Here is a 26,204-nt window from a genome sequence, read left to right as displayed (position 1 = left end):
TAAAGATGGCAGCACCCAGGATGAAGAGCCGGTTGATGCCGTTGGGGCAACTCCCCCAAAGTGTCTCCCTATCCCTGCCAAATTTAATTATTTATTAGTATTAGATATATTAGTAAGGCTTTATCTGTAAACTTGGGAGACAGGGTTCATTATGACAGCAGCTACACAGGCCAGCTATACCAGTGAATGGGGTTTGAATTTAAATTTAAATTTTGTAAGTTATAGGAATTACCTGATTAAAGTGAACGTTACATAATTAAAGACTATAAATACTGATTTTTTTTCCAAATCACTTCATATTTTGTCTTTTAAACAGTTTATTGTTAATGCAGGTGTGAGTCTCACGCAAGTGGAAATTTTGCATATCCAGCTTCTGCAATCCCCGTAGATGGTGGATATCGGGGGGGGGTTTACTGTACATGGAGCGATTTCTGGTCTTTAATACCAGAACAGAGCTCTCTGTTTGAAGTTACTATATTTTGAAGTAATTCTTTGGACAGAATACTTCTGGCAGATGTGAGATAAGTCAGTCTGTAATTGCAAGTCCCAGTTGTTCCTCATTTTATCTCATGATTTGAATTACTCTCTTCAGATGTAAAATTAATAACAGATAATGTTTTCCATGAGAAGTACCTGATTAAAGGAACCACTCCTGAGCTGAGATATCTTCATCTATAAAAAGTTGAGAGGCAATTATGAAGGCGTTCCCATGTGTACAGTTCCCTTTGCAATTCCGCACCCTCCCCGCCCCATAGTTCCCCTGTTCAACAGTTTTAACTTCTTAGAAGTGCCGAATAAATGGAGCTGATGATGGGTTTTATTTAAAAATCCCATGACCGCGGGGTCTGAGCCCAAAATGGTGCCACCTCTGATCGGCAGCGTCCACGAGGGGTTGCAACTCTAGGAAAGCAGAAGACGGACGCAGGGCATCAGAAAATGAGGAGACCATACCCCTGTTTGAGAAGGAGATGCAGTTGACCCATGGGACGGTGACCATGGTGGTGGACTAGTGAGGGGTTCTGCAGCTGAAGAACACACAGGCAACAGGCTGTTGGCGATTCGAGGCGAGAAAACCTCTCAGGCTGTGGGCTGCTGCCGACTGTGGTTGAGGGATTCACACCAAACTTCAGGCTGCTGGAGACCTGCTCAGGACTGGCTGAAGGGGTAGCAGGTATTGGAAAGGAGATGAGAAAGGGCACTAAAGGGTTCCTGATTGTGTTGGAGGTTCAGATCTGGAGCTCGGGCTGTTGATGGTTGGAACTGGACTGTGTGAGGTTGTGGCAGCGCTGGAGATGAATCCATGGACACTTGATAACTCTGGGGGAACCCCTCTTTTGCTTCTCTTTCTCTGATTAAGAGGCACTTCAGGCAATTTCTGCTGGCTGCGAATCTGTCTGCCTTATGGCAGACGACAGCAAATTCTGTGTAATACTGCACTGTTTTATTCCATGACAGTCAAGGAATCTTGAATCTTTCAATGAATTACCGTTTTCCCACCCAGAGCAGTATGGCCTAACAAAGTGTGACTACCTGTTCATTAACACTGGGAGGTCCAATGGGAATCTCTCCTCAGCCTTGGAGTATATTAGGAGTAAGCCACTCTCCCCTCATTCCACATGACTAAGTTACAGTGAGAAAGTTTGGTTAGTGAGCTATCCGGCTAACAGCATTAATAGTCCTCGATATCTGTTCTTTCTTTAATTGCCATGCCAATACCTTATGTGCTTTCTCTCCCCATTCATAATATCATTGTTTAGTCCTATTAATCACACATTAAAATTGATAAGATTGCAAAGTATTATATTCCAGTTTCAACCTAGATAATTCTATTTTCTGATCTTCTGTAGCATCTTTCTGAAATTCCTTTTCTAACTCATCAATCTGTTTCTCTAATTCAAGACTCTGATTTAATCGATTCTTTTTTTTATTTTAGAAGTATAACTAATTATTTGTCCTCTCAAATAAGCTTTCATAGCATCCCATACTACAAATTTACTTTGAACAGAATTAAAATTTTCTTTAAAAAAAAATTAATTTGTTTTTTCAAAAAATCAATAAATTCCGTATTTTTTAACAACATAGTATTAAACCTCCAACAATAGGCCACTTGAATTTTCTCAGAGGTTGCATATGTAAAGTATAACAAAGAATGATCTGAAATCACCCTACTTTTGTATTTCGCTTGTTGTATTTTCCCTTGTAAATGTGCCGATACTAAAAAAAAATTCAATCCTTGAAAATGATTCATGTCTAGATGAATAAAAGGAGAAATCTTTCTCTGTCGGATTAAGACATCTCCAAATATCTACTAAATTAGATCTTTCATCAACGCTTGAACCTGAACTGCCATTTTAGATTTCTTAACTTTCTTCGGAGATTTATCTAATAAAGGTTCCAAAACACAATTAAAATCACCACCAACTAAAACATTATCATTAGCCTAACCCAGATATAAAAATGCATCTGAAATAAATATTTCATCATCTGCATTTGGGACATAAATATTAAGTCCAAAATTCACTGAAAATCTTACAATTCAATTTAAGAATACATCCTGTCTTTTCCTCCATTGATTGTAATTCAAAAGATAAATTCTTATGTATCAAAATTGCTACACCTTTAGCCCTGGAATTAAATGAAGAAGAATATACATGCCCTATCCAGTCCCTCTTCAATTTCATACTTTCTTTGACATTCAAATGTGTTTCTTGTAAAAAAGCGATATCAATTTTCATTTTCTTAATATACGCCAAAATTCGCTTACGCTTAATCGGACTGTTTAAACCTCGAACATTAAAAGTAGCAAACCTCAACTTTGACATATCTACTAATATTACTAAAGACCAATAATATCTTTATATGAAAACTCAAATCAACGTATATAGGCCCTCCAATAGGAGAAAAAAATTACAAATTAAAAGCTAGATAAAATGAAAATATAAGAAAATAATTTTTAAAAAACTACCAAAAGGTAGTAATCCCTAAACAAAATTTGGGTATGGATCACCCACCAGTGGCTGATGACTAATAGAACTTAGAGCAAATTTCTCCCTCCCCAGCCGAACAAAGAATAACATCAAAATATCATAATAACATAAAAAGTAAAATAAGAATAAGAAAATTGTTCTATTCGTCCAAGAGATTACAAACTCGGAGATCCCATTTCAAAAGAAGTTAGACTCTTTCCATTCCTGTTTTTCCCATTTCTGCCATTTCTTCCATTTCCAGAACAACCAGATTTTTCTTTAGGAGATAATGGTGGACTACGTCTTTGTCCTCTTATATCTGACAATGAATCAGCAAAAATCATTGCTTCATGATCATTCTCAAAAAACCGAGATTGATAGTCTCCATAAAACACCTTCAACACTGCCGGATAGCGAAAAGTAGACTTATAACCTTTACGCCACAAAACTTCTTTAACTGGATTAAATCGACATCGAATGACCTCTTGACTCAAATCAGGATAAAAAAAACTCTGCTATTCTGAATCAATAACGGAGTTTGTCATTGTCTCGCATTTTGCACTGCTAGTCGAAGTATTGCTTCTCTGTCCAAATAATTAAAACATCGAATTATTACAGGTCTCGGTGGTTGACCAGGTAAAGGTGTTCTTCTTAAAGCTCTATGAGCTCTTTCCAGTACCAAGCCTCCAGAAAAAAATTCTTGCCCTTTGTGGAATCCAGTTTTTAAAAAAACGAAGAGGATCTTGTCCTTCTATACCTTCTGGAAAACCAACAATTTTCACATTATTCCTTCTACTTTGATTCTCCAAATAGTCTATTTTCCTCTCTAACCTCTTCTCACGTTCTCACAATTCTAGATTTTTCAACCTTCAACACTTTTTCTGTATTAGAAGCCACTTGCTGTTTACATTCCAAAAAAGCAGACTGAAATTTTTTAAAATCTTCACAAGATGCTTCCGCACGTGCTTTAACTGTATTCAATTCTGAACTTATACTAACATTCATTTGGGCCAACTCATGCATTATAGGCTGGATGACAGCATTTAACTGCTCTCATTGTAGCTCAGAAAAGCTCAGCCCTGCTTTCTCTGACGTAATGGCAGAACCAGGTAACTGCGCTCCTGCTGCAACTCAACAAAAGGCATTTTAAAGGTTTTACTGCGGGTCTGGACTCCCAGCGGCGGCACCCCGACTTCCTCAGGGGGTCAACGCTGGTCTCCCCCCACAGCTCATTGTTTTTCCACTATTAATGCTGTTAGACGGAATTCGCTTATCACTTATAAACCTTGTGAGATTAATGATGAATTTTGTTCATTTTATAAAAAGTTATATACGTCTGAAGGAAAACAAGAAAATAGATCGATTGATCTTTTTTTTATCACAGTTGAATTTACCGACATTAGAGGATGCAGATATACAGAGTTGAAAGCACCATTTACTGATTCGGAGATTAAAATGGTTATGATGGCAATGCCGAACGGTAAATCGCCTGGTGATGATGGATTTTCGGTTGAATTTTATAAAATTTTTTATGATGATTTTTCTACAGTGTTTGGAGATGTATTATGTCAAGTTGGAGAACACTATGAATTACCTGAGTCTTGTTCTAGTGCTTTAATTACAGTAATCCCAAAAAAAGATAGAGATCCTTTGAAAGTATCTTCATAAAGACCAATTTCGTTGTTAAATGTAGATTATAAAATAATAGCTAAAATTTTAGCGAATAGATTGGCTAAACTTTTACCCAAGTTGATTCATATGGATCAGACAGGTTTCATAAAGAATAGATATGCCTCAGATAATATCCTGCGTGTGATTAATAGTTTGATTAATAGATTTTAACAATCTATCACCCGACGGTGATATCTTTAGATGCAGAAAAAGCATTTGATAGAGTTGAGTGGAATTTTTTGTTTAAAGTTCTGGAGAAATTTAAGTTTGGTCCTATCTTTATTGGTTGGATTAAGGCTTTATATAGTAAACCGGTAGCTAGAGTATTGATGAATGGCTTGATTTCGGAACCATTTAAATTGACTCGATCAACTCGTCAAGGTTGTCGTTTATCACCAGCTTTGTTTGCATTAGTGATCGAACCTTTAGCACAGCTGATAAGACAAAATACACAGATACAAGGTATGAAAGTTTTAGATGAGGAGTATAAAATTAATTTATTTGCCGATGATGTATTGGTGTATTTAACAAATCCAGCTCAATCACTTTTGCACTTGAAGGAGTGTCTGATACAATATGGATGTCTTTCTGGATATAAAGGTAATTGGGAAAAAGTGAAATCTTACCGGTAAGTGAAGGAGATTATTCAGTTCATAAGAATATTATTAATTTGAAATGGACTGATCGAATTAAGTATTAGGGTATTATTTTGAATGTTAATTATCAATCTTTATATAAATTAAATTATATTCCATTAATAAAAAAAATTAAAACTGATTTGATTAAATGGAAAGATTTACCTATTAATTTATTGGGTAGGATAAATACAATTAAGATGAATATTTTTCCGCGTATGCAATGTTTGTTTCAATCTTCTGTATTTACTTGATAATTTTTTTTTCGAGATTTGAATAAAATGGTTAGGGGGATTTTATGGAGAGGTAAATTTTCAAGAGTAGCTTTGAATGAATTAATTTGGAAATATGAGTTAGGGGGATTACGTTTACCACATTTTTGAAATTATTATGAAGCAGCCCAACTTCAATTTATTAGTTCCTTGATGGATTTGGAACGGCCTCCTAGTTGGGCCAAAATTGAGATGGCAAATATTTCTGAATTTGAAATACATCAATTTTTGTTTCAATGGAATATAAATTTGTTACAGCAACATAATGTGCCTATATTAAAACATTTAATGAAGATATGGATAAAGAAAAAGAAAATGATAGGTTCTAGGGGTGAATTATCGGCTTTGACTCCGTTGTATAAGAATCAATTTATTTCTTTTTCGATACACAATCGAATTTTATTACATTGGAGATTTAAAGGTGTGGAAAACTTGGGAGATTGTTATAAAGAAGGTAATTTTTTATCTTTTAATCAGATGAGGGACAGTTTTGGTATTGATAAGAACTCTGTTTCTTTATTATCAAATTCGATCTTTGGTAAAACTTGTGTTTGGTAGAGATATGATTTTACCTGAAATGATTAAATTTGAGACTTTTCTTTTGAAGGTACCAGAGAAGGGGTATATTTCATTTATGTATCAAATATTACAGGATGGTATGGATAAAAAGGGTTGGGATAAATCCAAAGGTAAATGGGAAGTGGATACTGGTTTTATTTTCTCCGAGGATGATTGGTCAGATATCTGTTATGATACTGTAATTGGACTGATAAATGCACGTTATGCAATGATTAACTATAATTTTCTACATCAATTATACTTAACACCTGAAAAACTAAAAAAGTATGGTTTTCATGAATTAGATTTGTGTTTTAGATGTGGTGATACAGTTGGAACTTTTTTTTCATGCTGTCTGGTCATGTATACATATACAATCTTTTTGGAAGATGTTTCTAGAATACTTGTATAAGATTAAAATACCTTTAGATCCGACAGTATTTTTATTGGGTAGTTTGCAACCTCTGAAAGGTTTGGGATTAGATAAGTTTCAACTTGCTTTTGTATATTTAGCTTTATCTGTAGCGAAAAAATGTATTGCTAGTACGTGGAAAGATACGAATATGATTGATATTAATAGACGGCATAATGAGATGAAATATTGTTTAATAATGGAAAAATTACATATGTTTCACGCGATAATTTTAGTTTCTTTATTAAAAAGTGGTTGTTATATTCAGAGTATTGACATTTCAATTTAAATTGATTAGATCTTAACTTTTTTTAAATATTTTTTCTTTTTCTCTTTCTTTATGGCTCTCCTTAGGAGAGTTGGCTGAAGGGGGGGTTCTTTCTTTTTTTTTCTCTATATATAAAAAATAACGTTCATGTTTAGGGTTAATTGTTGTATATGTTATTTACTATTTGTATTTTGAACGAATAAATAAAGTTTTTTTTAAAAAAAGCTATCCGGCTAATGAACACTGCACAATGGTACAGTTCCTCCGGCCCTCACTTCCCCCACATCAGTGACAATAGCAGACGTAACAAGCCTTTAGCACCATTTTCAATAATCCAGACTGAAATACTCTTTCCCGATGATTGAAAGCAGCCATTTTCAACCTTCTTGTAACTCTGCTCAAAGTTTATGGGCCTCCTTCCCTGTGAATTAGCCAAGTTTAGTTGGTTTCTTCCATACTTCTCTCCTACCGATGACACAAGAAATATCAAGAATATTTTATGATTTCAGTCAGTGGTGCCCCCTTAAATGTGCCGAGGCCCTCGGGGTGGGTTGGGGGAAGGGGATGGTGTTCTATGGGCCTCGTTGAGAATGGCTGATCTAAAGACAGGTAAAGACTTGCCTTTCTCTGCTCAAGTTATTTACACGCAGATATATTCCATAACCTTGTAACGGCAGGTCATTGTGCTAAAGATGTAGTATGGTGAATAAAAATTGGCCTCATGAATTTGAAAAGCAATTATTCAGAATAAAAGCTCATCCCCATTCCTTTGCAACATTCCATAAGACACGGGAGTGGAATTAGGGCACTCAGCCCATCGACTCCCCCTCCCTGAGTTACTATCCTTTTCAACCCTGCCTTCTCCCCATAACCCTTGATTCCTTTCCTCATCAAGAATGTTTGCACTTCTGTTTTAGACAATGTTCTGACCTCCACAGTCAACAGTGGCAACAAATTCCACAGATTCACCAGCCTCTGGGCAAAGAAATTCCTCCTCCTCTCTGTTCCAAAGGGACATTTTTGCATTCTGAAGCTGTGCCCTCTGCCCCCAGACTCTCCCATTATAGGGAACATCCTCTTCATGTCTACTCTATCCAGCCCTTTCGTTATTCAATAGAAACCTTGAGTATTTGCAGTGGAGTGGAACAGAAACACTGCAGATGCCAGAATCTTCAGCAAGCAATGGAGGAGCCTCGTGGGTCGGACAGCATCAGTGGGGAGAAATGGTCAGTCAACATTTAGATTTGGGACCCTTTTATCAAGACTCTGTCTGACTACTTGGAACATTGACCATAACTTTCTATCCTCTGTCATGCCCTCTCTACCCTTGAAAATATCCCTGAATTCTATTCTCTTCCTTCCTCACTCAGCATGGGCTGCGATCTTTTGAATTAAAGTGCGCCCAATCAATGGAAATCCTTACTTGTTGCCATATCGGCACCGAACTGAAGACCCACCACAGTAATGTGGCTCACACCAGCTCATCCACGGTTGGTGCTGTCTCCAGCCACAACAATTCCAACACAAACCTGACCACCCGCTTGCTCTCACTCACTCAAAGACCCATCTCAGGCCAAAACTTAATCATATGTCACCGCTGCTCGCTGGAAACAAAAAAGGCAGCATTTTAAAATTCTGAAGCACTCCCTTATACCTTCCTCCTCTCACAAATCTGATCAGACCCCCCCCCCCACCCCACAATACAGAATCAGAATTTATTGTTATGAATGTGTCATGAAATATGTTTGTTTGTGACAGCATCACAGTGTGAACATTCATATAAACCACCTTACAAAACTAAATCAAAATAGTGCACGAAAAGTCAAACTGAGGCCGTGACTGGGGTTCATTGATCATTCAGGAATCTGATGGCGGAGGGGAAGAAGCCGTCCTTGTGCTGCTGGGTGCTTGTCTTCAGGCTCCTGTACCTTTTACCCGATGGCAGTAGAATGAAGAGGGCATGGCCTGGGTTATACTCTGAGATATTTGTGCCCCATGGTCATTGATGTCCACAGCTGGAAGGGGATGGGGTTGGGGGGAGCATTCCTTCAGATGCTGTGGTCTTGAGCTCGAAAATTCCTTTTCTAAACCTGTCCACCTGCTTCCTAACAACTCCCTCGTGTTCTAGGCTTTTGGTCACCTGGTCTAATCTTGATTGATGCAACTCAGTGCTTAGTTGTCCTGCAACACACCTTTCCCATTCCTGTTACATCAAAGGTGCTGTGTAAAGGAAATTACTTTCTGATCATAGTAAAACTTTGGATTGAAACGCTTTAAGCCAGGGCATTTCACATCTATGTGTGACATTAATATACGAGTTGTGACTCCATTGGTACCAGCCTTGTACCACTTCCCACAATGTACAATGGTAACAGCTGTCCTTTGTCGGGCTTTAAGTGTTAAGGACAATGAAGCAAATCATGTCTTTTTTATTTCAACTCCCACTGGGAACGCGTATAGTATAATTTCCACCATATCCACACCATTTCAAATAACAGTCTCCACTGTGTGACATGGAAATTAAGCTTTGCAAACATTTATTTAATTTGTTAAGTACCGCATGTCAACAAAAACTATACAGTATATTGTTTGATGAGCAGTTTGGCAGAAGCAATTAATGTTTTGGAAAAGTGCTTTAAACGCATTTTATGCAAACATTTATTTTCAACGACTTTACGCTCATTTTTGTGTCCAGCATGTCAGAGTAGCAGCAATGAAAGTGTTTACTGTGTCCGATGCAGGGAATGCACTGTTATTTATTAAATATCACAGGCTCCCTGTAAAGAAAGACCACAGTACCACACTGGAGGGAATTTGGGTTGGATGGGCCGTCTTATTGTAGTCCATTGCGTAGTTAATCAATTCAACTTGCATGAACAAAAACGTGGAGATGAAACATAAATTATGATTGAAATGACTCCAACTTCTGGTAGAAGCAAACCTCAGTGAGTGGAGAATACTCACAAAACACCTTGTGCATAAAATCTCCTCGGCAGCAAGGACACCAGGCGGCATGGCTCAAGGAACTGTACCCTGTTCACTGTGAGATCCAATAGAATCAAGGCACAATGCTGAGAGACATGAGGCTTCAGCTCACTGAGTCAGGACTGGCTCTTTCAAACAATATTGGTTTCACTCCTAACCCTACAGGGTCCTTCAGACTGCAGGGACCTTCATGGTACCCTGCCTCTTCTGGAATCACCCACCCATCACCCCATTGTCAAGGTGCAGGCTAATCAGCCCTTTGAGACTGGTTTTCCATTCAATAAGGCCACGTCTGATCAGACAGAGTCTTCAAATTCAGTTTCTCTTGACTCACGTTGTCTGAAGAGAGCACACAAAATCATCGAGTACCCCTTCCACCCTGCACACAGCATTTTTCAGCTGTTCCCGTCAGTGAAGAGATATAGGCTGAGGAACAGCTTCTTCCCATAAGCAGTGAGAATGGTGAACGACCAAAGGAACTGCTCACATTAACCATCTGAGACTCTCATATGTACAAGACAATATTTACCTGTATCTATGAATACTTGTCCTGAATATGTATTGTTTGTCTGTATGTGTGTTATGTCTGGCTGTGTGTCTGCATGGTTTTTACCGAGGACTGGAGAACGCTGTTTCTTCGGGTTGACTTGACTTGAATTGACATAAAACAAGTGATAAATGTCAGCATTAATCTGCAATAAAATCAAGAACTAGCTGTGCAAACACACATAAGAGTTTAAAACATAAGAGTTTCAATATAGTACGCAAAGAGCATCAATTAACAAAATTAAACTTTGTAAGCCAGAAACTTATTGATTCCACAATATTGTTTTTGCAAAACCCAATGTGAAATTCAGTCCCAATGCTCAGCTGAATCAATTTCAGCTACCATGGTCCTAGATTTTTAATGCGACAAAGAACACATTTCACACCTTGCTCCATGACGTTGAAGGGAGCTGATTGTTGACTTCAGGAAAGGAAACCAGAGGTGTACAATCCAATGATTATTGGAGGGATCAGAAGTGGAGAGGGTGAGAAAATTTAAGTTATTGGGAGTCACTATCTCAGAGGATATTTCCTGGACCCAATACATCAATGGTATCGTGAAGTAAGCACGTCAGTGCCTCTACATCCTCAGGAGTTTGTGGAGGTTTGGTATGACACCAGTAACCCTGGCAAATTTCTGTAGATGTGTGGTAGAAAGTGTGTTGAGAAGTTGCATCACAATCTGGAATAGGAACACCAATACCCCTGAACATAAAACCCTACAAAAGGTCGTGGACATAGCCCAGGTCATCACAGGTAAAACCCTCCCCACCATCGAGAACATCTACAGGGAACACTGCTGACAGAGAGCAGCAGCAATCATCACGGATTCACCCCACCCGGCACACGCTCTTGTTCTCGCTGCTGCCATCAGGAAAGAGGTACAGGCGCCACAAGACTCGCCCCACCAGGTTCAGGAATCTGGTTTCATTCTGTTAATTTGATGCTCTTTGCACACAGCTCGTCCTTGATTTTATTTTAGATTGATGCTGACATTTATCACCTATTTTATGTCAAGTTAAACTCCCCCTCCAGCATCCGACTCCTCAACAACAAACTCAATCAGGGACTCATTTAAAGGACTCGCACTTGTGCACTTTATTGATTTTTTAAAATTCTCTCTATATTCCACAGTCAGTTTGTTTACATTCATTTTGTTTTGCACTGTCAATACGTGGTAATTCTGCGGTGCCCACAGAAAAAAGAATCTCAGGATGTCGTGTATGTTTTCTGATGATAAATCTAAATCTGAAATAAAAGCACATAGCACTGAAACTCATCACAGCTCAGCAGCTTCTTTGTAGAGAGAAACAATTAATGCTTCAGGTTAAAGATTCCTTGTCAGAAGAGCCCTCAACGTGAAAGGTTATCACTGCTTCCAATGTTTTCTGTTGTGATTTCAGATTTCAGCATCTGGCGTATTTGCATTTTGATTTGAACTAATGTTCATTGAACAAGCAGTTTCGATCTGCACTGTACTACAACCCTCAGAACTCCACCCTGACCTGTTTTGCACATCATCCACAGGAGCATAAGAAGGGCAGAAAGGATCACTGGGGCCTCCCTCCTTCCCCCCCCCCCCACTCCACCTTTGACATGATCCAATGCGATCATTGTTTAGAGGGTTTGCAAAATCATTGAGGACCCCTTCCACCCCGCACAGAGCCTCTTTCAGCTGCTCCCGTCGGGGAAGAGATCCAGGAGGATCAGAGCCAGCACCACCAGGCTGAGGAACAGCTTCTTCACACGGGCAGTGAGAAGCTGAACTGTTCATACATTTTACAATGTATTTTTAAAAAATATTTGTATTTGTATGTATTTATCATTTGTCTGGTTGTGAATTTGCAGTGTTTTGCACCAAGGACCGGAGAACACTGTTTTGTCAGGTTATACTTGTACAATCGGATAATAATAAACTTGTTTCGAACTGACCCTCAGTACATCATCCTGATCTTTACCATATATGACCCTCAGTACACCATTCTGACCTGTACATAACCCTCATTACCCCATCCTGCCATCTACATGACCCTCAGTTCACCATCCTGCCATGTACATGACCTTCAGTTCACTATCCTGACCTGGAAATCAGCTACCATTAATCCAGTGTCACTAGCTCTAAATCCTGGAACTTCTCCCATTGCTGTACAACTCATTCACTTGAAGGACGGCAGTGATTCAAGGAGTATTTCCCTCACCTTCTCAAGGGCCAAGAGGGATGGGGAATAAATGTTGGCCAAGCCAGCAATGTTCGCATACCAAAAATTAATTAAAAACATTCTCCTTGCAATGTCAAAATCTACAGTTGCCAAGACACACGCAGGTGACTGCAGACACCGAAATCTGGAAGAACAAGTAATCTGCTAGAGGATCTCCAGAGAAAGATTGGTTGACGTTTCAGGCCAGAACCCTGACTCAATCCTGATGAAGGATTTCAGCCTGAAACATGGACCACTCTTTTTCTCCCATGGACGCTGCTTGACCTGCTGAGTTCCTCCAGCAGATTGTTTGACCATTGCCGAGAAACGGAAACACGCAGCACTGACATCCTATGCTCTGACACAGGTGCTCTCTGGTTAGTAAGGGATTACGTATGGTGGTATGCGAGTGGAGAAAAAGGTTGAGAACCACTATTCTAGACACACAAGAGTACCATCTCAGTTTGCTTCACTTCTCCTCGGGACAAACCTACCAAATGGAGCACTCCCTCTATGCTGGCTCTATTCTTAGATCTGTACACCATATTCCTGTGGTGATTTCACCACAGTACTGCTCAATGTGGGTAGATATGCATGAAATCCTTCTGCAAACAAAGCCAGTTGTGTTCTACTGGCTGAACTTGGGCATTAATTTGTAATCTAAACTCTGAACTCCAACACCTCACCATTTAACAAATATTCTTCTATTTCTTGTGCAAAAATAAATCAGATCAGGTCAGATTTATTTATTGCCAGAGGTACAGGCATGACATCGCATACCACCTTGAGATTATTTTTCCTGCAGGCCAGGCAAAATTCCCATTGATCAGTGGTGCAGAGAACTGCACGCAATGTACACATGCAAACAATCAAAGAAATGGAAACAAACTATGCAACAAAAAATTATTAAGAGTCCTTTACCAACTTGAAAAATATGGGCTCCGTATTTTCAAAAAGAAACGATATCTATCACGTAATTTATGTTATTTTTTTTAAAGAGGAATACAAGATCTCATCTCAGTACGCCACCTCTGCATCCCCAAATCCAGATCAGACTTCCATGTAATAGCTACACATTTCCTTGAAACAGCTAAAGCCAATTGTAAAAATTCAATTAGATACATGGTTAACCTTAATTTTAAACTAAACATTTTAATATTTCCCAACAGAAATAACATTGGATCCAACGGAAGTTTAACCTTTAACACTTTGTCCAAAAATGCTTTAATTTGTATCCAAAATGACTTAACCTTTGATAAACTGCCAAGTCGAGTGGAAAAAAAAGAACCTATCTCTTTATGACCTCTAAAACATAATTCTGAAGAAATTAAATTAAATCTTTTTTAATTTTTGAGGTGATAAATATAATTGATGTAAAAAATCATATTGCACTAATCTAGATCTTATATGAATAATTTGAACATATTATCTTTACATAACATTCTCCAATCATCTTGATCTATCGTTCTCCCTTAATCATTTTCCTACTTTAATCTTGATTTATGAATATCTATTTTAGGAATTTTCCTTTGAAGAAATTTATACATTTCTGAAACAAATTTATTAATGCCTCCTTTCGTAAGTAAAATTTCTACTTCAGACTGTCTAGGTAATCTTAAATTTTGACCTAATTTATCAATTAAAAAAGCTTTAACCTGATAATAACAAAAAAGGTATTATTTGGAACATTATGTTCTTCTTTCATTCGTCAAAAAGAAATAAAATAACCAGCTTCAAAACAGTCTTCTATTGTTTTAATCTCCATTTGATTCCATATCTTTAAAAACTGATTTTGATATAAAGGTGTTTTACATGAAATCTTACCTTTCCCACCTATCTCATAATCTATTTTGTTCCATAATTCAATTAAATGTTTCAGTACAGATGGGTCCTTATAGCCGATTAATAATTTGGTATTCCGTTTATAAAGAAGTTCTAGTATAAAGTTTTCATCTATTCTATGCCTTCACATATGCCATTGATTTATTCCATCTGCCACGTCCTTGCCCTTAGTCTCTCAGTATACCTCTGAAGACACAGGAGACTCTTCTTACACAGCACCTTCCTTCTTGTGGTTATCACTCAGAGAAAAGCCTCTGTGGCCCTCCCAGGGAACCAGGGAGTACTCTCCATCTTCTTCATCACGGCTAGAGCCTCTGTTGCAATCATGGGGTGTGCCTTTGAGTCTGACTCTCTTTGAATATTGAAGAGCAAAGTGTGAGGAATTTCATTCACCATCAGATTGGGGCCCCATGCACCTTGCTGGATGTAACCCAGCCTTCATATGGGGGACATCAGCACAAGATTAACACTCCCAAAATTGGACCACACAAGAACTGCTTCAGAGGTCAACAGGCATCACAAACTATCAATCATGCCCTGAAGCATTCTGGTGTTTATTTTTAGAATTGTCCTGCATGTGCGTTGCTTGTTTGTATGTGTGTTATATCTGTTTTGCACCGTGGTTCAGAGAACATTGATTTTTTGGCTGTACTTGTGCAATCAGAGGATATATAAACTTGAACTTGAAGTTCTGAACTTTACAAGGCTTCAGCCAAAGGAACAAGTGGAATATATTCGGAGTCTGCACTCCTAGATCCGGACATTCAAGGGACAACATCGTTCTCTTTAAAAGTAGCAAGTTAAAGAAGATACATCAACGTTTCTTCAGCGAATGCACATTGGTGACAGTCACATCAGAGAAGCACAGACTTTACAACACAGGTTTGGGCTTCAATTTAAATTTAGCCATACAGCACAGTAACAGGCCCTTTCGGCCCACGAGCCCATCGCATCCAAATATCCCAATTAACCTCAACCCCTGTACATTTTGAAGGGTGGGAGGAAACAGGACACGGAGGAAACCCACGCAGACATGGGGAGAATGGTACAAAGTCCTGGTTGCTGGCACTGTAACGGAGTTGTGCTGACCGCTAACATCCAAAACCTGAAAACGACTTTATATACTGCTCACTGTTGACCAAAGGCATTGGTGGTGGGGGGGGGAGGGGGTGTGAATGATCCTTTGATGAGATCCCAGTACTCACGTCTCATCTGTAAATGCTATCCCAAAGTACTCCTTCTCCTTCAGGCTGAAGTGCGATGCCACCAAGTCAAGCAGCTCCTTTGCCAAGAGTTTAGGCTGGAAGAGAGAACATACAGGCATCAGCAGAGCCTCGGTCAGCCAGAGACACGGGAAGCAAAATGCTGCAGATGCTACAGCTGAAATCAAATCAAAACACTACTGTGTGTACTTATCCGCACGAGCAGGATCTGCGGGGATGAAGTTGGCGTTTCAAATTTAATGGCCCTTTGCCAGAATCCTTTCACCTCAGACTTTGCTGACCAGATTTAGTAGGATGATTCAAGTTATAGGGCCCTCCATAATGTTTGGGACAAAGATATTTCTCCTTTATTTGCCCTTTATTTGTTCAAGGTTATTTGTGTACCTTTTATACATTGTCTCCTCATTTTAGGACACCATCATGTTTGGTTTAGTGAGGCGGTCATTTGTGAGTACTCATTGGTGAAGGTGCAAGAGGGCCAGGCTGGCTTCTAAACTTTTGGTCACCTTGTAAAGGAGTGAAACAGGGGAGTCTGTAGATGCTGTGATTGTAGTAAAAACACAGAAAATCAATTCTCACCTTTCCGCTTATCATATCCAATTTAGTCTGGACCCCCCCCCCCCCCCAACCTCTCATTCTTCCCCCTTTCTCTCTCAGTCTTTATGGAGATGCCCTCCTACTTTTTGCTTTCACCTTGAGGAAGGGCTCAGGCCCAAAATGTCAGTAAGATGACTTTACCTCCGATGGATGCTGTGAGACCACGCGAGTTCCTCTGGCATTTCTGTGTGTTTTTAATACTATTATAAAGCCTAGACTGCCTTCCTAGCATTATGACTCTATGGTTGGCAGACAGTCAGTGCAGAATCGATGGGCCAAAGTGCCTGTTTCCATGCCATGTCTCCCTATCAGCTAACCCCTTCATCTTCAGAACAGTATCTCTGTTGCAATAAAAAACACAGGTTCAATGTGTTGACTGTTAAAATGCAAAAAACCCCATTTGAACAGAAACATTACAGCACAGTACAGGCCCTTTGGCCCCCAATGTTGTGCTGAGCCATAGAAACCTACTCATCAACAATCAAACCCTTCCTTACCTCATACCAATAACCATCCATTTTTTCTTACATCCAGGTGCCTATCAAAAAGTCTTTAAAATGCCCCTATTGTACCAGCCTCCACCACCACCCCCAGCCATGCATTCCAGGCACCCACTCCTCTCTGTGTAAAAAAAACTTACCCCTGACGTCTCCCCTCAACTGTCCTTCACTCACCTTTAAAAATCTCCTCTGGAATTTAACCTCTCATTAATCTTGTCATTTTGTTTTCTACCACTTGACTTTCTGCAACTTTCGTCCAAAATGGCAGCAGAGAGTGATGTCTTTTTTATTCCACCTGGATAGCACGCACAATTAAGATTATCTCAGGACCCGTGACAACAAACTAAACCACAAGTCAGAATCAGATGTATTGTCATGTCTTGAAATGTGTTGTTTTGCATCACAAGGCGCAACATTACTATAAATTACAGTTCCATAAATAGAAGATTTAAAAAACAAAAAAAAATAGTGCAAAAAGAGAAAAAGTGAGTCCATGGATCATTGTCCATTCTGAAATCTGATGGCGGAGGGGAAGAAGCTGTGTTTGTAACACTGAGTGTGCGTCTTCAGCCTCCTGTACCTCCTTCCTGATGGTAGCAGTGAGAAGAGAGCACGGGGTGAAACATGGCAGTCTGTGGACACGGTGATTGTAGTCAAAACGCAGAAATGCTGGAAGAACTCAGCAGGTCTCACAGTGCCCATAGGAGAAGGGAGGCCTCAGGCCCAGAACGTCGGAAGTGTACCTTTACTGCTAGAGGTGCTTCGAGACCAGCTGAGTTCTGCAGCATTTCTTTGCTTTGAGAAAAGGCCTTGGCCTGGGTGGTTGAGGGTCCTTGATGATGGCGGCTGCTTTTGTGAGGTTCTGCCTCTCTTAAAATCTCGAACAGTGGTTTTAATTTCAAGTGGATGTTGCTTTAATTAGTGTCACAAGGAGTTAGTTGGAGCCTATGCACAGGGCTTCAACCTAAAAGCAATGGGGGGGGGGGGTTTACTGGTCCAAGATGGTGGCACAACAGCTGCCCGCAGTGGCCTCTCTGGACCCCACGCTACTGTAACTTCTTAGGTCAGGCACCAGGCACAATTTTTAATTGGAACAAATGGACGTTAGAGCATCGTGAGACATTGTTATGAAGGAAATCGTCAAGCAATAACCAACGTTCGGGAAGGGGCTACAAGGCTACGCAGCCTCGTCTGCTGTGGGGACCCAGCCTCTGCCTTGGGGACAAGGCCTCAATCCGCGGCATTGCTTGGAGCTGGTGGCCGAGTTGGGGACGTCTTGCCGTGCTCTGTGGAGGGTGTGCCGTGGCATCCGGAGCGCCTGTATCACGTGCCTGGTTTGGGAGTTCTGGAGGTGGTGCCGTCTTGGATTGTGGGGCCCTGTGGCGGACGTTGAGGCCGGTTGAAGAGGTCATGCATGGAGGCTGGTGGCATTGCAGTGGGGGGGGGGGGGGTGTGGCCACACACATCCTCATGCAGTCTTCTTCTTCCTTCTGGCATTTGGGTGGTGTCGAAGCTTTCAGGCTCCTGTGCATTGTGAACTATGTGATGGTTTCTTTACTCAAACGACCAGACTTTTAATATCCAGAGTCTATTAGATTAAAACTTGTCTCTACTGTGCCCATTGTCTAGTTTTTTATTAATTACTGGTGTTTGCCCTCTTTCATTCACTTTAAGTCACTTTGTGTAGGTTGTCGTCTCGTAGTTTTTTTTTCTTTTTGTCCTGCGTAGTAATGGTGTTGTCTTGTGTTGCCGCACGCTGTTTTTGTGTATTCTTCTGTCATTTTATCTAGCACCATGGTTTAGAGGAACCTTGTCTCGTTTTTTTTTTACTGGGCCCTGCATTTGCAGTTTGGCTTTAAAATTACAAAAAAAAAGCTTCGAACTTGGGAAGATTTCTGTTCAGAACCTCTCAGATACAAGGGGTGGGAGTGTACATTAGGTACACTTGCAGAAAGGATTTACTTCTAAGGCACACTCATGAATTTTCCTCAAATTTCATTCCTGCTAAGTCCTTGAGCATCCTCTCTCCGCTTTTACCAATGATCTTGAAATGGTGACAACCCTTGCCCACCGATCATTTAATCCCAAACAATAATTGACTTCATCAGAAATTCAACTGGCCCAAGAAATCCATTCAATTGATTTGTTGGTGCAGTTAAAAGGAAATCAGCACAGCCGATATTTAATTTGTGAGTTCACTCAAAGCAATTGCTGAGTTTTCAGCTCCAAGAGTCCAGCGTCCTGAAAAGGGTTGAGCCGTGCTTTTCCCCTCTGGTCTGTGGATGGTTGTGACTTTAAGTAAAATATCAGAAATAGTCTAGACACCATTAGGGAGGAAAGGCATCCTTTTAATCAAAATAAATGCTCTCTGATTCTTTTCTTCCAATATATATGCAGGAAATTGCAAAACCACTGATAAGGACAGGTTAAGCCGGACGCGGAGGCTGCAGATATTAAAATGCTTTCTGAATTGGAATGAATTGGCCTCTGCTACTGGGAGAAGGAGATCTTTGAAAACACATAGGACTGTGTCAACCGGAGATACTGGGGAAACTCAGCAGGTCTTGTAGCATCCATATTTCTTCCTTTCTTTGGCTTGGCTTCGCGGACGAAGATTTATGGAGGGGGTAAATGTCCACGTCAGCTGCAGGCTCGTTTGTGGCTGACAAGTCCGATGCGGGACAGGCAGACACGGTTGCAGCGGTTGCAAGGGAAAATTGGTTGGTTGGGGTTGGGTGTTGGGTTTTTCCTCCTTTGCCTTTTGTCAGTGAGGTGGGCTCTGCGGTCTTCTTCAAAGGAGGTTGCTGCCCGCCGAACTGTGAGGCGCCAAGATGCACGGTTTGAGGCGATATCAGCCCACTGGCGGTGGTCAATGTGGCAGGCACCAAGAGATTTCTTTAGCAGTCCTTGTACCTTTTCTTTTCTGTCACGGTGGCCAGTGGAGAGCTCGCCATGTAACATGATCTTGGGAAGGCGATGGACCTCCATTCTGGAGACGTGACCCACCCAGCGCAGTTTGATCTTCAGCAGCGTGGACTCGATGCTGTCGACCTCTGCCATCTCGAGTACTTCGACGTTAGGGATGAAAGCGCTCCAATGAATATTGAGGATGGAGCGGAGACAATGCTGGTGGAAGCGTTCTAGGAGCCGTAGGCGATGCCGGTAGAGGACCCATGATTCAGAGCCGAACAGGAGTGTGGGTATGACAACGGCTCTGTATATGCTAATCTTTGTGAGGTTTTTCAGTTGGTTGTTTTTCCAGACACTTTTGTGTAGTCTTCCAAAGGTGCTGTTTGCCTTGGCGAGGTCAAGATATATTACCGACATTTCAGGCCTGAGCCCTTCTTCAAGGTGTGAGTAAAAGTCCTAAAATCTGAACTGCTCAGGGATTGGGTCAGTTCAGATTTTCTGGATTCTTAGGCAGTACTTTTAAAATTCAAAGTTAAGGTAAATTTTGATAGTTCATTAACAAAACATCTGTTCATATAAAATACAAAGTACAAAAAAAAACCAAATGAATGTTTTTTCTTGCCTTTCCACGACTTCAGCCGGGTCACTTGTTGCCGCTGTGCATCTGTGGCGCTTACGCACACGCATGCAAAAGCCAAGAGTTTTCGAGAAATCCAGATACTCAGGTGGCCCGGGTTTCAGGCATCTAGATTTTTGAACTTTTACTGTATATCTGGGAGAGTGCGGGAGACAGTGGTCTAGTGCGTGTTGGTGGGGTCGTGGTCAAGGGGTAAAGGTATGAGGAGGGAACTGAGAGCTAGTGTCTGGCCTCTTGCAAGGTAGAGGTCAGTCTGCCAGACCACTACAGCACTCCTTTTGTCTGCAGGTTTAATGACAAGGTTGGGGTTGATGAGAAGAGAGAGGTTCCTGTCGAAACATCGATCATTTTCCCCTCGGTGAGCGTTCCTCTGAATCCCATTTCCTCCACTGCCCTGTAACCTTCTCTCTCTAACATGCCCCTCAATTCTGCCCAAGTCTGCTACCACTCACACATACGAGGGCTGTGGACACCTTTGGGAGATGGGAGGAAACCAGAACACCCGGGGGAAACCCAGGGAGAACATGCAAACTCCACAAGGTCACCATTTGTAGTTGGAATCAAACCTAGATGGCTGGAACTGGGAGGTGTTTATGATCAGTTTGATGTTTTTATGGGCCCAGATTTATTTAGTTTAGTTACTGAATTTGAGTTACCCAAAATGTACAGTGGGATTTGCCCTCTGCCTTTGCAGCAATACCCGGAACTCTATCTGCACGTCCATTCCCCGTTGAGTTCCCGTACTGCTGCATCTGTTCCTCGTGTTCGTCATACTGCCGGGGAAACATTGCTGGTATTGCCAAGTATGGTTCAGTGGTTAATTGATCATCTCAGAGTCTGAGGAGTCTGCCTTCACATTCCACTCTAGACCAACATTCAAAAAACTCCCGCCTCCCCCCACTTCACTGATCGTGGACAGGGTTCGTCATAGGAGGACTTTTGGTCCATCTGGTACAGGGTGGCTTAGAAGAAGCAATCCCATCAGTCCCCCTCCCCTTGCTCCCCTGTATCTCTGAAACTTACTTTCTATCTTTCTCTACACACACACACATTCATCCACACATAGACCCACCCACTCACCCACACACACACTCACAAAGACAAATAAGCACAATCCCCCACCCCTCCCCCCACACAAATACCCATCACTGCTTCTTTTCCCATTCGCCCACATCCATGAGGGGAGGGGGGATTGAAGAGTGTGTAGCCGGGGTGGGATAAATTTGTTAATATGCTGGTTACTTTTCCAGTGGGAATTATGTTGGAGTCGTGTGTGTGTGTGTGTGTGTGTGTGTGTGTGTGTGTGTGTGTGTGTGTCTGTGTGTGTGTCTGTGTCTGTGTGTGTGTGTGTGTGTGTGTGTGTGTGTGTGTGTGTGTGTGTGTGTGTGTGTGGGTGTGTGTGTGGGTGTGTGGGTGGGTGCAAGTGTGTGTGTGTGGGTGTAGGTGGGTGAGTGCGTGCGGGTGGGGGTGGGGGCGGGCGTGGGGGCGTGGGGGTGGGGGCATGGGGGTGGGGTGGGGGAAGGGGCGTGGGGGTAGGGGCATTGGGGTAGGGGTGTGTGTGTGTGGGTGTGTGTGTGTGGGTTTGGATGTGTGTGGGTGTGGGGGATGTGTGTGAGTGTGTGTGGGTGTGTGTGAGTGTGTTTGCGTGGGTGGGTGTGGGTGTGTGTGGATGTGTGTGGGTGTGGGTGTGTGTGTGGGTGTAGGTGTGTGTGTGGGGTGTGTGTGTGGGTGTGTGTGGGTGTGTTTGTGAGTGTGTGTGTGTGGGTGTAGGTGTGTGGGGTGTGTGAGTGAGTGTGTGTGGGTGTGTGAGTGTGTGGGGGTGTGTGTGAGTGTGTGGGGGTGTGTGTGAGTGTGTGGGGGTGTGTGTGAGTGTGTGGAGGTGTGGGTGTGTGTGTGTGTGGGGTGTGTGTGTGTGTGGGGTGTGTGTGAGTGTGTGGGGATGGGGGTGTGAGTGGGAGTGTGTGTGTGTGAGGGAGTGTGTGGGGTGTGTGAGTGTGGGGTGTGAGTGTGTGTGTGGGGTGTGTGTGAGTGTGTGTGGGGTGTGAATGTGTGTGGGGTGTGAGTGTGTGTGTGGGGTGTGAGTGTGTGTGTGGGGTGTGAATGTGTGGGGGTGTGTGTGAGTGTGTGGGGGTGTGGGTGTGAGTGGGGGTGTGTGTGTGTGAGGGAGTGTGTGGGGTGTGTGTGTGAGTGTGTGTGGGGTGTGTGTGTGTGGGGTGTGTGTGGGGTGTGAGTGTGTGGGGGTGTGGGTGTGAGTGGGGGTGTGTGTGTGTGGGGTGTGTGAGGGAGTGTGTGGGGTGTGGGTGTGAGTGGGGGTGTGTGAGTGTGTGTGGGGTGTGTGTGAGTGTGTGTGGGGTGTGAGTGTGTGGGTGTGAGGGAGTAGACTGCTATTTCATAAGCAAGGCGATGCAAGGTTACCATGGGGAACCGGGAATGTAGAGCTGATGACAGTCAGATCTTATTAAATGAAAGAGCAAGCTCAAGGGGCTGTGGCCCCCCTTTCCTGTATGAAGAAGGGAAATCTGAGTACTATCTCACTCTACACAGCCTGAGATTTGATTTCACTCAGAACGAGAATTGGTTTCTCTCTTTTCCTTCTGAAAAACCAAAAGTGCCTGTTGATTCTGGTTAATATGATGAACTCCCACTATTTGACTTGCTCACAAAACAAGATGAAGGAGCTGGGACTGGTCTAGGTGGAGCTAGTACTGATGCGGAGGTATCTAACCCAAGGACAGTGATGGACCAGCGGGGAGCTTGGTGGCTGAAGGTTGGCGACTTGGGGGTCAAAGGGGTCACACCGGGCTGCGGGCTGCTGGAGGCTGGCTCACGGGAACCAGGCATCGGGCGCAGGATTCGAGGGTGCCGAGGGCAAGGAGGGCTCCCAAAGGGCTGAAGGCTTCCTCATTGCGTGGGAGGATTGGATGTGGACCCGGGTTACCGGTGGTTGGGACTGAACTGAGGCTGCGGAAGCGCTGGAGGCGATCCACAGGCACTCAGTGACTCTGAAGGGATTCCTTTTTGCTTCTCGATCCCTTGCTGTAAGGGGCACCGCACCGGGCAATGCTAAAGGTGAATCTTTAAAGGCCTTATGTTAGACTCAAGTCAGTTTTGTGTAATATTACGTTTCTGTTATATTACATGACAATAAATAGGATCTGATCTGATTTTTAGCTCTCAGTGAAAATCTTTGTAATGATGTAAATACTTTTAAATTATCAGAATTTTTAAAAGAATTTGTACTTTGCAGTACTCAAATCCCATTTTTCAAAAGTATAGGATTATCTTTTCCAGGGGAGTGTCATGCTCTAATTATAAATGCAAATGGCTTCCAATAGATTTAATAAGAGGTTTGAATTTAAAGTTTTTAAAGCTTTTCACTTTCAGCAAAACCTCGTGTTTTCGTAGCCAGGAGCAGAATTCAATCCCTTTTTTAACCAGCTAATTTGTACACAGAAATACTTCAATACCTTACAATATGGATTTTAACTTATCGTTGCAGAACACAGAACAAGAGCTCAGGAGATGACTTGCAAAATGTATAATTTTTGTCTTTCTGCCAGAGATCGCAAGTGATCTACTCAACTTGTTCCCCACTGGTCTTTTTTAACCTTATAATCATTTAATTAGAAAATTGTGCGAAAGGAGAAGAGATCTCCCCTAAAGGCCTGCAGGTGCCAAAAATCTAAAATAAATACAAAAAAAAGGCAGGGAGCATTCAACATGTCAGGCAGAGTCCGTGGAGAGGGAAACAGTTAATGTCCCAGGTTGAATAACTTTCAGAAATGTTCCTCTCTCTATGGATACTGTTCTTTTATAGTTTCTTCAAATGTGGTTAAAATGATCTGAACTCAGGAGGCAACATTTGGTTTGGAGATACCAGATCAAATCCCAGCACAATGGAACAAATAACATTCAACTTATCGCATGTCACAGCCACGTGGATAGGAAAGATTGAGAGGCCAATGGGCCAAGCACAGGCAAGTGGGACCAGCTCAGGGGGACCACTTGGTTGCCGCAAATAGGCTGGGACGTTTCTGTGCTGGAAAACTCCATGATTCTAATCCACTAACCAGCCCGTCTTTGATATATGGGAGAGCGCACACGGTCATTCGGAGACCATGCCAATGCCACATTCACAGCATCGGAGGTCAGGGTTCAACTCAGGTCACTGGAGGCTGTGCTCTACTTGTGAAAAGTACATTGCAGGGCTGCATGGAAAGGAGGAGGGGAATGGCACGATTGAGATTGTGGTCCTGGGAGCTGGCATGTTCCTGATGGGTTGGACGGCCTCCTTCTAGATTACAGCTATTATATAGAGGATACAGAGCTTTGTCTGCCCAATCTCTCCTGGAGGGGCAATGCCACATCTTAGGAACCAATCTGGTGAACTTCCGCTGCATTCCCAGTCTTGCAAGTGGAAGGGAGGCCAGGCCTGTGGACCATATTCTAGCTGCAGCCTCACCATGGCCCAGGATCATTGGAGCAAGGCCCCTGAGAGCTTTTGGTTATCATGAGGCAGCTTTCACATTCTGAATATTGAAAGGTGTGGACAGAGTAGACGTAGAGAGTTTGTTTCCCACGATGGGAGAGTCCAGGACAGAGATGCGGAGGAATTTCTTCAGCCAATCTGTGGAATTTATTGCCACAGGCGGTTGTGGAGGCCAGGTCATTGGGTGTTTTTAAGGCAGAGATTGAGAGGTTCGTGATTAGCCAGGGCACCATAGTTATGGGAAGGAGGCCGGGCAGTGGGGCTGAGTGGGGAAATGGATCAGCTCATGATTAAATGGTGGGGCAGACTCAATGGGCTGAATAGCCTATATCTGCTCCTATGTCTTATCTCCATCTTAAAAACAGTTTCAGAGACTGAGAGAAGAAATCTTGTGAAAGAGAGAGGGAGTTGTGAAAGCTGGCTCCCAGGACCCACATTACATGTGTGTATTTAAAGCAGAGACTGATGAGTTTTTGATTATAGGGTATTAAAGGTTACAGGCAGTGGGGCTGAGAGGAAAATTGGATTGGCTCATGATTGAATGGGTGGGCAGATTCAATGGGCTGAATGGCCTATTTCTGCTCCTGTGACTTATGGGAACTTGCTTTGCACAAACTGGCTGCTCGTTTCCCTCACTACAAAAGTGGCTCTTCCTCAGATGAGGATGTCTGAAGAAATACCCAGTCCTTCTCCATCCTCAAACCTATGGCCTTCAGTTGAGAGGAGCCTGCACTTTTCAGATTTCAGGTCCACAGGCATTTAAATTACATTATTCGCCAAAGTTCCTCAGTGGGACACCTCTGTTTTAACATGCAAGAGTTCAAAGTCTTATTTGCTCCTTTGATTGCAATCTTCAAACATTTCTCGATGCTGTGATTCGACGTTGTTGAAATGCGGCTCTGCCAAGGGAACCAGACGTGGCGATGCACGTCAATCATTTATCTTTAAAATAAAAGACTTCAAATTCAATTTCAATCAATTGTGGACTCCATCTGCGTTACAGACAAACCTCAATAAACCACAGAATACTGGCAGGCAATCCTTTAGGATTCAGAAAGGGCCACTAGTTCCCAGCCTGGATATTATCAATCACCGAGAGAAAAATCGCTTTCTTTGTTCCTCGAGAAATGATGTTACATATTGTCACTTCAATCAGAGTGAAGGAGATGGTTCCACCTCAGTGAAATCCTGCTGACAGCTCCCAATAAGAAAGCATAACCAGCTTTTGTTGCTGTCACAGGATTAAAAAATAGCAGAATTTGAATGCATTATGTTTGTCACATGTTCAATTTTTGATGCTCGTCAACACTTCAGAAGGAAAGAATAGATCAGATTATTATTGAGGAAAGATTGCAGATTGCGGTGGTGCAGAGGGGCGTGGGAGAACTTGTACGTGAATCGTAAAATGTTAGTTTGCAGGTAAAGCAGTTAATCAGTCGGGCGAATGAGCTGTGAGAGGGATTGAATTTCAGAGCAGGGAGGTTCTGCTGCAGCT

At 42.1% G+C, this 26,204-nt stretch overlaps 1 protein-coding gene across 6 annotated transcripts in view; it reads right to left on the bottom strand.

The window, feature by feature from the left end:
- frmd4a (FERM domain containing 4A) overlaps positions 1 to 26,204 on the bottom strand; it is a 371,653-nt gene that overhangs the window by 145,358 nt on the left and 200,091 nt on the right. For all 6 annotated transcript variants that reach the window (XM_069907581.1, XM_069907580.1, XM_069907582.1 and 3 more), the window contains one exon: positions 15,559 to 15,653. In XM_069907581.1, the coding sequence (XP_069763682.1) occupies positions 15,559 to 15,653 (95 nt within the window). The remainder of the gene's footprint in view (positions 1 to 15,558; positions 15,654 to 26,204) is intronic.

This window comes from Narcine bancroftii, chromosome 13 (genome assembly GCF_036971445.1).
Source record: "Narcine bancroftii isolate sNarBan1 chromosome 13, sNarBan1.hap1, whole genome shotgun sequence".
Classification (NCBI taxonomy): Eukaryota; Metazoa; Chordata; class Chondrichthyes; order Torpediniformes; family Narcinidae; genus Narcine; species Narcine bancroftii.
This window is presented reverse-complemented; position numbering and strand designations above follow the sequence as displayed.